At 31.1% G+C, this 12,448-nt stretch overlaps 2 protein-coding genes across 2 annotated transcripts; both read left to right on the top strand.

Moving 5' to 3' along the window:
* The first annotated feature begins 503 nt into the window (after positions 1-503).
* LOC108763021 (60S ribosomal protein L6) lies at positions 504-2,851 on the top strand. Its single transcript, XM_018510308.1, has 4 exons — positions 504-539; positions 1,198-1,451; positions 2,322-2,387; positions 2,475-2,851. The coding sequence occupies exons 2-4, from the start codon at positions 1,241-1,243 to the stop codon at positions 2,819-2,821; spliced, it is 624 nt and encodes a 207-aa protein (XP_018365810.1). The 5' UTR covers positions 504-539; positions 1,198-1,240; the 3' UTR covers positions 2,822-2,851.
* Positions 2,852-7,232: 4,381 nt separating this feature from the next.
* On the top strand, positions 7,233-10,737 carry LOC108763037 (probable ATP-dependent RNA helicase pitchoune). Its single transcript, XM_018510327.1, has 7 exons — positions 7,233-7,742; positions 8,081-8,391; positions 8,462-8,598; positions 8,769-8,986; positions 9,122-9,292; positions 9,533-9,707; positions 10,039-10,737. The coding sequence occupies exons 3-7, from the start codon at positions 8,571-8,573 to the stop codon at positions 10,185-10,187; spliced, it is 741 nt and encodes a 246-aa protein (XP_018365829.1). The 5' UTR covers positions 7,233-7,742; positions 8,081-8,391; positions 8,462-8,570; the 3' UTR covers positions 10,188-10,737.
* Positions 10,738-12,448: the final 1,711 nt, after the last annotated feature.

Raw genomic sequence — 12,448 nt, forward strand, 5'->3', positions numbered from 1 at the left:
GTAGAGGACTTTTCGACTCAGTTTAGTCCACTCTATGTACACACGAGCACTTTGTCAAAACTTTGTGCGAACACTGTATACATAGTTAGATAAATTATTTTGTAGTTATAAAATAAATTCTTCAACTATATGTGTGTACATTAAGTCTACATATAAAACTTATTGCCCATCTAGTTGCTATTACTATGTTTTTCTGCAAGTATAATTAATGCATGGATTAAATAATATAGTATTAGTATATAATTAGTATTTTAAGAAAAAATTAAAATTAATCATAATTTAATAAATTCTATTATTTTTTAAATTTATTATAAATATTATAACATTATTATATGGTAATTTAGTAGTTACAATAATTATATTTTGTGAGAAACTTGGGCGATCCGTGATTATTTTCATTGATTTGAAAAGCATTTTACTATCGATATATCTCGCTCCACGTCGATATTTGTATCGATCATGGTTCATATTTTTCCTAATAGGTGTAGCAGTTTCGCATACTCTTTCGGCTATTCGCGGTTTTCGCTAATCGCTTTACGGTAAGATAGTAATATGACAAATGATTTAATGTTATCGTAGGAATCTGGTTGTTATAACAAAAATATATTGTAATTGACAACTTAATATCATATAATTTGGATCTAATCTCTTCGAGTGACACTATATTTTTGCGATATTAAGAGTTGATTTTATTTTTTCGTCAAGTACACGTGTACCTCCTTTGTGTCTGATATTTCAAATTATAAATAGATGTATTTTACCCTCTTTGGATTTATAGAGATTAATTGTAATTTCAACTATTAATAAGTTATTATTGATAAATTTGTTTCTTTTCTCGTACGCATTCTGCATGTGAAACATGGAAGCATGACTTTTATAACCTCTAAACTACAGCGGTACTGTGTGCAAGTATAAAAAAATTAGACATGTTCTTTCAAACATTATGCATGGTTCATCATTCTTTTTTTTTCTCTACCTTGGAGAAAAAAAATCAAAAACTGTTCAAGTTCAGTTAAAAAAAAATATCTATTGTATCTAATTTCTAGATATGCTTAATTGCCTATTGTAGTTTAGAGGTTATAAAAGTCATGCTTCCATGTTTCACATGCAGAATCTGTACGAGAAAAGAAACAAACTTATCAATAATAAACCTTGTTTCTTTAGTAATTAAATTTAATTGTATATTTATTTTTGTAGATGGTGGACACGAAAGGTGCGTTCCGTATCGTGCATAATATGCATGATGCATCCTTTGGCCTTGTTTAACATTTGCTGCACAACAAGGAAAATGACGCATTATGCCTATCATGCGAGAAACGGAACGTACCTAAAAGCTCAAATGCTTGAGAAGAAGGCTGCAGCTGCTCCAGCTGCAACAAAATGTTTCCATGAGCATCGTCGTTACTTGAGACCTACTCTGACACCAGGAACAATCTGTATCCTGTTGGCTGGTCCTCATAAAGGAAAGAGAGTGGTATATCTGAAACAATTAAAGAGTGGCTTACTTTTGATTACTGGTATGTGAATTATATTTTGTGATAGATATTTTATTATAAAATTAAAACAAGACTTATAATTTATAACAGTTATTAACAAATTTTTCGTAGGACCATTTCTGATAAATGCCTGTCCTTTGCGAAGTGTTAGTCAAAATTATGTGATCGCTACCTCCTCGAAACTGAATATCAAAGGCACCAAATTGCTTGGACACATTAATGATGATTATTTCATAAGAAAACGTGACTAGCGCGCCAAAAAGGAGGAAGGTGACATCTTCAGTAAAAAGAAGGAAGAATATAAACCAAGCGATCAAAGAAAGGCTGATCAAAAAATTGTTGACAAAATGGTAATTGACGCTGTTAAAAAACATCCTGATAAGAAGTTGCTGTTCACATATCTGTCAGCAATGTTTGGACTACGAAACAGTCAGTATCCACACAGAATGAAATTTTAATTCTCTGTGCTTATAATTCGAGGACATAAATTCTAAATCTACCTTTTATATATTACTCCATGAGCATCTTAGTTACTTGAGACCTACTCTGAAGGCCATTCTCCATAAGACGCAGAACGCGGGTTGCAGGTCGCAAAACTAGAAACTAACCTAACGTATTTTAGTTATGATATAATTGTAGGACGTAGAACGCAGGACGCAGAAAGTTGGGTCAACTTCAACTTTCGCGTACTGCGTCCTGCGTCTTACAATCATATCATAACTAAAATACGTTAGGTTAGTTTCTAGTTTTGCGACCTGCAACCCGCGTTCTGCATCTTATGGAGAATGGCCTTTACACCAGGAACAATCTGTATCCTGTTGGCTGGTCCTCATAAAGGAAAGAGAGTGGTATATCTGAAACAATTAAAGAGTGGCTTACTTTTGATTACTGGTATGTGAATTTATATTTTGTGATAGATATTTTATTATAAAATTAAAACGAGACTTATAATTTATAACAATTAACAAATTCTCGTAGGACCATTCCTGATAAATGCCTGCCCTTTACGAAGAGTTAGTCAAAATTATGTGATCGTTACCTCCTCGAAACTGAATATCAAAGGCACCAAATTGCTTGGACACATTAATGATGATTATTTCAAAAGAAAACATGACAAGCGCGCCAAAAAGGAGGAAGGTGACATCTTCAGTAAAAGGAAGGAAGAATATAAACCAAGCGACCAAAGAAAGGCTAATCAAAAAATCGTTGACAAAATGGTAATTGACGCTATTAAGAAACATCCAGATAAGAAGTTGCTGTTCACATATCTGTCAGCAATGTTTGGATTACGAAGCAGTCAGTATCTACACAGGATGAAATTTTAATTCTGTGTGCTTATAATTCGAGGAAATAAATATAAAATTATAAATCTACCTTTTATATATTACTCTTTTTCTTTCTTTTATCCTTTATTATTTATTTTAAGTTTATGTATATACCCAGATAACACACAATATTGTATAAATATTCTATGAAGGTTCAAATATACCTTTACAAGAATATTCTCAAGAAAATCATCTATACGTATTCACAGAATATTCTTATTTATAAGAAACAATCTGTAAATCTGCCTAGAATATGTTAAAATTAGTAATAAGATCATGTTGTTTAAAAAAATGTTCTCTAAATGTTCATAGAATATTTAAATGTACTGAAGATGTAGATGGCGTTTTCAATATCGGAATCCATCAATCTCGATCTTTTTGTGCTGCATTATTCATGTCCGTTCGTTGCCATTCGCGCCTTGCGGCATTCGCGCCCATTCGCATCATCAAAATAAAAGATACCTATGTGCCAGTGAAAAGAACACGCCGTGTGAGCAATTAAGTTTACGCAATTAAACCAAAGTTAAGTTCAGATGAAAATTAATAAGAAAAACAAAAGAATATACTAATAAAAATGATAAATATTGGGTATCTTCCAACAATTAGCGACTAAGTACAAGTACACAGTGATCATCTCATCCTTTTGTTTAATATTGACAAACAACAAGAACGTAATGCGATGCACTGCTAGCTGTATCACATCGTGTCATGTATGTGTGTCTCTTTTGTTGGAAGGCCATTATTATCAATTTCTCACATCACCTTGTTTGCTTAGAATGAGATAAATTTCCTAACCTTCATATTGGTAAGGGAGACTCCTTAGTTTTAGGGAGAATATTTTGTAAATTTTCTTTATATTGAACTAAATACGTTCTCTGAATATTCTTAGAATATGAAAAAGAATATTCATTCCGATCTATCTGGAATATTTAAATTGGTCTCATTTTGACATTCTGTGTATGTTTATAAAATATTTTTTAATATATTGTAAGAATATTTTAATATTCTCCACGAATGTTTATAGAATATTTATTGAAAGTGTTTGTGTTATCTGGGTAATATCTGAGAAAATGTTGAATGTCAGTAAGGCTGGGTATGTATTTGAAATATTTTTAATTGAAAAACAGTATATAAAACAATTGTATTTTGTATTTCAGTGTAGTATATGTTTTATATTTTGTATTTTATGGGAACATATGAAAATATATTTTGTACTTCAAATACTAAGATAAATAATCAATCATATATATATCAGTTACATATATATATCAGTTTTATATATATATATATATATATATATGTAGCACACGCTTAAAATGGGCTAGTTATAAAAAACAAAAATTATTATTCAGAAAAACACTTATTCAAAAAGAAAGAATTCGGCCTAATAGACAGAAACGCGCGCCGAAAAATTTCCGGTCTTGAAACGCTAACTCTACTAAACTACCGCAGTAATATCACGAGTTAATATTTTTCGCAATAAGAATTAATTATTTACAGTTTTTAATATGTTATTCATCATTATTAAGATCGTTTAGGGACTACATACGTAGTATATAAATTCACATAAGAATCATACAAGCATTAAGATCCAGCTAGACCGTGTAAGGCTTTGATTTCTATAGTTTGTGTTATCACATGTACGGTCCTATAATATATTATATTATTTATTTTATATTTAATTCTCTCTCACATTTATTTTACATTTACTTCACATTTATTATAGTCTTTTGTAACATACATGCACACGCGCGTTAACTTAAATATATTCTTTTCACGTTCCTTTAATATTTATTTTAGATTTAATTTACATTTATTTTACATTTATCACTAGTACACACTTTTCTCATATATGTCGTACACGAATAGTAATCCGTAAAGAAAAATTTTTCCGTAAAGACAAACGTTTAATTTAATCTAATGATTAAAACATGTTTTAAATATTTGTTTAAAAAAATAGTTTTAAACAAAATAACCCTGTCTTCAGGTAGTTGGAGTCAAGCATCGCAGAAATAGGCACTGGACGTTCATTCCGTTGTCCGTTTTATTATAGTACAATAACATTTACTCTTTTGCAACGATTTTCAGTATAAGATAGGAGCATGGGTTATTTCGTATTAGAAATACTCTGGGTAACTTTTATTACGATTTCCACGCCTTATAGTTTTATGATTATCAAATCTAACTTCTGTAATTAAACAATTCAACATCCCGTTTTTTTTCTATTAATACGACCTTACTCTAAAACTACATGAAGAATTTATTGTCAAATATTTATTTATTAAATAATAAACAAGATTTAAAGGTTCATCTCAATGAAACTTGAAGATATCCAAATTCTAAAATCTTTTTTTACAATGACTAAGGCATGATCTAATAATGAATTTTCTACTAAATAGTTTTCAATCCCAGAGCAATAAATTCATGGTAGAACCAATAGATAGCGTTTATTAGTTTAGCAGAAATGTCGCAATCTCATATTAGGCAGCTATCTCATAATAGGGGGCTTTCCTCTATGTATATGGAAAGTGCGCGCGTGCGAGCGTGCATAAAAGCTACAAAAAGCTAGTGATGAATATGTATGCGAAAATATTTTATGTTCTATTGACAAGAGTGCAAGTTGCATACTTACCGTTTCATGAAAATCTAAGGAATTTATGAAGTACTACATATAATCTTAATTACTTAATATACAGGGTGTTTCCTCTAACTTGACCATCTAGAATATCGTTGTTTTTAATGATAGAAGAAAATACCAAAGTAGAAAGTATTCGAAGCAGAGGCACATATTATGAGCAAAAAATTTTTCTCAATATGTCATATTTTTTGAGATTTCAAGATAATCTTCACTTTTTTAAGTGGAATTTTATGATTTTTTTTACACAATATAGTTCATCTCATTATTCTGTTCATAGAAGTATTAAAAAAAAATATGATTATAAAAAAATAGTTTACGAGATATTTAATATTTTATGCCAACATGTGACAGAATAAAGTATAAAATATCTCGTAAACTATTGTTTTTTTATATCACTACCTTAATACTTTTATATTCAGAATAATTACAGGAATCATATTGTGTAAAAAAAATCATGCTATTCCATTTGAAAAAGTGGAAGTGATCTTGAAATTTAAAAAAATATGACCTTGAGAAAAATTTTTTGCTTAATAACATAATATGTGCTCCTTTCAATCGAACTTTCTCCTTTGGCATTTTCTCATATCATTAAAAACAATGAGATATTTTGTATAGGTGATCAAATTATAGGAAACACCCTGTATATAGTAAAAGATATTTTGTATTTAATATCTTGATTATTCATATATGTTTTTGAAGCAATTTTTTGAAATAATTATTTTCATTGCTGTTCTAGGCGGATAGTACACGTATGGTATATATAACACACACAGAATAACAATGCATATATATGTAAAATTGTTTATAATAAATGTTACAAAAGATAGATACCTACATTCATGTTTTAAACTACATATTTTGCATTTCTAATGGGAACGCGCAATCTATAGATGCACTCCGTTTCACACATGATTCATCATTTATTTTTGTTATTCACCAAATGTTAAACAAGGATAAATGATGCATTATATGCACATTATGCATGAAACGAAATACACGCCTATACGAATTATTACGAATCTAACGAATTAACTTTACTTTCAAATCAACAAAACGGCTAGCCTGCTCGCCATGCAAATGAACGTGATTGGTTGTTACTGATAGATCCAACTAATCACATTCAATTACTCGGCAAGCAGGCTAGCATTAGCAGCTTTGTCTCGTTTGAAGTGGTTTGAAGTTTGAATGCGTCCAATGAGTTCTAATAGAGACTGTAAACAATCTTTGATATCTTTAAGATATTGTTCTGCAACCTCAAAAAATGTCGGTTCCTGAAAAAGTGCTGATACGAAAAATTATAAAACGTGAAAAGACAAAATTAATATTACTAAAACGGCGGGAAGAGCAAAAAGGTAAAAATATTTTAATTTTTGAGGTTAGCTCTCATGAAACATCTAAATAATAATTTCGTATTTTAGAAAATTGTGTGGCAAAGCTAATCATCTCTCAATATCAATCTTCTTTTGTACTTTTGCTATAAATGCGTCTTTAGCATTATTTATCTTCAATAAAATACTTTCGTTGTACAGATTATACAATCAGATCAGAAAAAATATCTTAGACAAGTCAACAAAACACAAAAAATATCTCTCCAAAAAATCTATAAATTCTTCTAACTTATTCCTACAATTTATTTTTGTAATTATTTTAAACGTACAAAGTGTGAATTTTTTATGAGTGAAATTGTAACGCTATTTACAGAATTAATCATGTTTATTTTCTGTTTTATTAAATTATTATTAATAGTAATCCATATATCTTTTTTTTAGAAAGATGAAATCAAAAGAATCCAAGAAAAATGAAGAGTCTGAGGAGATAGCTAAATAGTCCTCAATTTCTGAGAATTGTATATACTTCTGATATAATTAAGCTAGTAACTGAATGATATTTCTGTACTTTCTAATAATATTATACATATTGCTCACGAGCATCCTTGTTTAACATTTGATAAATGACAAGAATGAAATCATTCTATAAACGTTGTAAGCATTAAATAGAACGCAGCCATTGTTATTTAGTATTATATATATTGTTATTTAGCACCTGACACAGCTGTAGATTTTGAAATGATGAATGATACAAGTTGCTTAATATTGAGCCAGATGAAGGCAATGGAGAATACGGGTTTTATACATATGACTGAGATACAAGCATTAGCTATTCCAACCCTTCTTGAAGGGAGAGATTTGGTTGGTGTTGCTAAAACCGTATCTGACAAAACCCTGGCGTTTTTAATTCCCGCTGTTAAATTAATTTATAGGTGGAAGTTTATGCCTTATAATGGTATGTAAACTTGGTAGCCAATGTTAGAAAAGCATTTATAGATTGTTTTTTACTTCATAAATAATGAAATTATTTTTATGTAAATATTCTTTATGAATTTATTTTTATGTAAATAAAAAATTATTCAAATGCAACTGTAATTTTTGTCCAGTATAAAGTATAAAATATTCAATGATGATATATCCAGTTGATATATATAACGTTTTAATTTCTATCTTTAAATTATATTGAGATGAATTAAAAGGAAAAGCTACTAATAAGAATAAAACTATCTCAATCATTCTAACAATCTAGTTATAAGAAATCAACAGCAAGTTTAAATGGATTAATGTTTACAGGTACTGGTGGCATCATTATATCTACCACAAGAGAGAATTGTCTATGCAAACTTTTGGAGTCTCGGAAGAATTAATGAAATATCATTATCACATATATAGTCTTCTGATGAATGGTGCCAGTGGATAGACCAAAATGCAAAAACTTGGAAAAGGGATCAATATCCGTGACAACGCCAAAACGATTATTAAATCATTTACAAAACATACTTGATTTCTTCTATAAAAATTTTCAACGTTTGATTATTGGCGAAGCGGATCTTATTCTAGATATTGAATACGAGGAAGAGTTGAAATCGTCAATATTCTTTCCAGTAAGTACATTGCGTATTAATTATTAAAAGTAAATTGTTTTTGTCCTTACAACTTGAATTACTGTTGCAGAACGTCGGCAAACTATTCTCTTCAGTGCGACACATACGCAGAAGGTAGCAATAATAACAAAATTAGCGCTAAAAAACCTATATATGTGGAAGTCGACGACGACAAGGAAATGGCGACTGTGGAGGGCTTACAGCAAGGTTACATAGCATGTCCGAGCGAGAAAAGATTTCTACTTTTGTTCATGTTCTTAAAGAAAAACAAAAAAAAGATGATGGTCTTCTTCAATTCTTGCATGTCCGTTAAATATTACCATGAACTTTTAAACTACATTGATTTACCAATGATGAGTATACATGTATGTTATTAGATTTTTTCCGATGCCACTCGAAATCACAACATTTTCATGAACAACTTAGTGTTCATGCTTTCATTAACAGAGCAAACAGAAACAGACAAAAAGAATTACGACCTTTCATCAATTTTGTAATGCTTCTTCGAGAATTTTGCTCTTCACTGACGTGGCTGCGAGAGATCTGGATATACCTGATGTTAACTGGACAGTACGATCCACCAGATGATCCCATGGTAATAAAATTATCCCATTATTTATTTTACTTACTATTAAAAGAAATTAGTATTAAAATAATTAATACGATAATTTTCTCAATAATAAATACTAATTAATGAACAACGATTCTTAACATTGAATTTGACTTTTAGGAATACATCCGTCGTATTGGTCGAACCGCTCGCGGAGACGATAGCAGCGGTCATGCATTGCTGATATTACGACCAGAGGAACTTGGCTTCCTTCATTATCTCGAAATAGCTCATGTATCCATAAACGAATACAAATTCTCTTGGAATAAAATTGCTGCTATACAATTACAGGTACAAGCAATGAATATATTACGTAATTTTCTCTTTTAAAATTTATTGTATTTTTTATCTGGATTTGAATTTAAACACTGAGTTTAAACTGAAACTAAGAGATATTAAAACATTCATGAGAATGTATGATTTCACCGCATTTTTTAGTAGAGAATTGAAATGTGTACAATTCTTAATTTAACTATCTGCGTAGATATTCAGTACCTATAAAGATATTATATAAGACATCTTCTGTTTTAGCTTGAAAAGTTAATATCGAAGAATTACTTCTTACACCAGTTGGTAAAGGAAGCCTTCAAGAATAACGTTAGAGCGTATTATTCACATCATTTGAAGCTCTTTGATATAGAAACTCTAGATCTGCCGAAATTCGCCAAATCTTTCGGATTTACTGTACCATCGGCAATGGACTTAAGTATGTTTTTTAATTTAACGATAAAAATTATATATAATGGAAATATACATTCTAAGTTGAAGCAAAAGTGCAAAAGTTTTCTCGGTTTATTTATAACTTTTTAAATTTATAGATATCTCTTCAAAGATTCTTAAGTATTCATTCAAATCTTTAACCATAACATGTAGGCAAGAAACATTCAATCTATATTTATCGCCTATATTTGAATTAATCGAAATTTTAATTATTGCTTTCTCAGCATTGAGTTGATTTATATATAGGTTCGAACACAAATATGCGCTACTAGCCTAATGTTTAAACTTTCATTTTTTCCTATTTAACTCTTTAACAGAAGTGGAAATTAGTAAGTCTTCACGACCACAAAAGAGGCTTGGTGGAGGCAGTTTACGGACATTTCAAAAATATAAACGACCGGAGTTCGACAAAGCGGCTGAAACGCACCAAGACCTTTCGCCAGATAGGCAAACGTGGGCAGGATAATCGGTAATTCAGCAGGTAACAGGCATCCACGCGCACCTTATAGGTGTAGACGATAAACAATGGTGTTCGACGGCATCATTAAGCATCAATTTAACGATATTAATACATCTCGATGTGATAACTTGAGCATCGACAGTTGACAATCCCCATTTGATTGCTAGAAAATGATCTTACCGCACTACTGACAATTCGTAAATAAAATGCAATATGTGAGAAGCATATGTTCAGATCATATTAACCCACCGTAGTTCAATGTTTTTTTACTGTTTTTCTAATCCAATCGATTCACTAGTGTCAGATTGTATTTTTCAAAGAATTTTTGGGCTCTAAAATCTGAAAAAATTCTGATACATTCAAGAATACGATTTTACAATAATATGACCCGAAATGTTTTCATTTGTATTTGCCTGGCTCTTCAAAGCCCCGGTTGGACCACGAAGGGTTAAAGTCAAAATAAACTATTGTATGTATTATGTATACAGTAAATAGCTTTACTGAACGACCATAAACGAAGATCATTTGAATCTTCATCGAACGGCATCATTTTGTACGCGAGATTAAGACATAAGATATTTGAAATATTATTAAGCCTTAGTTGAGGTATTATTGTACAATTTTAAATTTGACATCAGATCGAAAATACATTCGCTTTATGTTAATAAAAAACGATCGTTCTAGACTTATTCGGCTTTTTCTTCTTAATGATTCTGACTTCACTCTGTCTTTTCTAAGTTTTTTATCGAGTTAGTCAGAATCTACAAATGCAGTTTTTTTCTCTTCATTCGAAGATTTGAAGATTAAAGAGGCGATCGGGACGGGAATGGAAGAAGGATGTGGAGTAACAGGGGAAAAAGTCCAAGACGAAGTAATTTATAACGCGCGACACCCACACGGTTTTCACGGTGAGGCCATGTACGGACGCGTGACGTCAACGTCACTTTTGCATTAGCTAGCGTGTGCGTGCGTCCATGCGTGCGTGCGTGCGTGCGTGCGCGCGTGTAGGCGCTGGATACACGGCATAGAAGGTAAAGTCCGTGGGAGAACACTAAAGAGGCGGCGTAATCGGCGCGGCCGATCGATCGATCGGAAATCACACCTTGAATTCGATCTATGCGCGACCGTTCCGTCGCCGGCGATTTTTCGAAAGTTGCGGACGAGAGGCCGATTGTAATTGAACAGAATCCAAGAATAGAGACGCCTTATAATTTGCTAGAGTTCGAATTTAAATTTACGCATTGGACTTTTCGAATACCAAACCATCGAGTCTCTCATTTAAATTACGTTTACATAAGTTACGAATATTAAATTGATTTTTAAGATTCATCTTTTAAATTACTACATTTTTCAGGTCTTTCGGAAATATTATCAGCGAAAAGATGGTTATAATTAATAAAGACCTAAGATTCGAATTATCCAGATAATTCGAGTACCTGGATTTGAATAATCTCGGATAATAATTGTTTTGAATAATTGAAAGATCATATTCGGATTATAGCATTGTAAATATTAATTTAATATCCTCAAATTCTTTACGGAAAATATGATTTTGTTGAAATATCTAAAAATATAGCTAAATACAGATTTGAAAATAATTTTGTTAGACTGTCAAAATAATTACATAGTAAATTCAAGTATAATGAGCAATGCTGTCAAAAATTTTGACATTTTACAACCAACCAAACTTAAGCGTTCTATATAATTATTTTGATAGTACACCAAATTATTTTCGGATATGTATTTAGTTTAAATGTTTACATAGCAAAATCATTCTTTCCGTGTTGATTGAAATGGAATCTTAAAGGATAAAAATTGAGCCAACCTTGAAAAGAATAATTTTTAATCTTTAAGAATAAGATTTCATTCCTTAGAGTGAGATTCACTCTAAAATTTTTAGAGAAAAGACTCTTAAAAAAAATTTATTTACTGTATTTTAATAATCATAACTGGCTCGTTTGACGCTGTTCATCGCGGTTTGTTTTGCAGTCTTCATTAATGAAAGACTATAATAAAGTCTCAATTCGTACTTTTTGTTGGAGAGAGAGAGAGAGAGAGAGAGAGAGAGAGAGAGAGAGAGAGAATAGGCTTTGCTTTCTTTCCACACGGATGAAACATTCCGCAACCGCATGCGCTCCCTTAAGCGGTCGGTAAAGACAAACCAGTGGCGAATGCGCGCCGTTGACACCATTAACTGTCAACGGTGACTATCTCGTAATGGTATTTCCATTGGTAATCCAGCTGGGCAGAAATCACAGTAATACTCC

Source organism: Trachymyrmex cornetzi, unplaced genomic scaffold (genome assembly GCF_001594075.2).
Source record: "Trachymyrmex cornetzi isolate Tcor2-1 unplaced genomic scaffold, Tcor1.1 scaffold335, whole genome shotgun sequence".
NCBI classification, from domain to species: Eukaryota; Metazoa; Arthropoda; class Insecta; order Hymenoptera; family Formicidae; genus Trachymyrmex; species Trachymyrmex cornetzi.

Excerpts from the sequence above, each read along its gene's own strand:
- LOC108763021 (XM_018510308.1), top strand. The coding sequence starts at position 1,241 with ATGATGCATCCTTTGGCCTTGTTTAACATTTGCTGCACAACAAGGAAA. Across the intron at positions 1,452-2,321 it reads AATCTGTATCCTGTTGGCTG|GTCCTCATAAAGGAAAGAGA; the intron begins GTCCTCATAAAG and ends TCCTGTTGGCTG. Across the intron at positions 2,388-2,474 it reads TGGCTTACTTTTGATTACTG|GACCATTCCTGATAAATGCC; the intron begins GTATGTGAATTT and ends AAATTCTCGTAG.
- LOC108763037 (XM_018510327.1), top strand. The coding sequence starts at position 8,571 with ATGGCGACTGTGGAGGGCTTACAGCAAG. Across the intron at positions 8,599-8,768 it reads TGTGGAGGGCTTACAGCAAG|ATTTTTTCCGATGCCACTCG; the intron begins GTTACATAGCAT and ends GTATGTTATTAG. Across the intron at positions 9,708-10,038 it reads ACCATCGGCAATGGACTTAA|AAGTGGAAATTAGTAAGTCT; the intron begins GTATGTTTTTTA and ends ACTCTTTAACAG.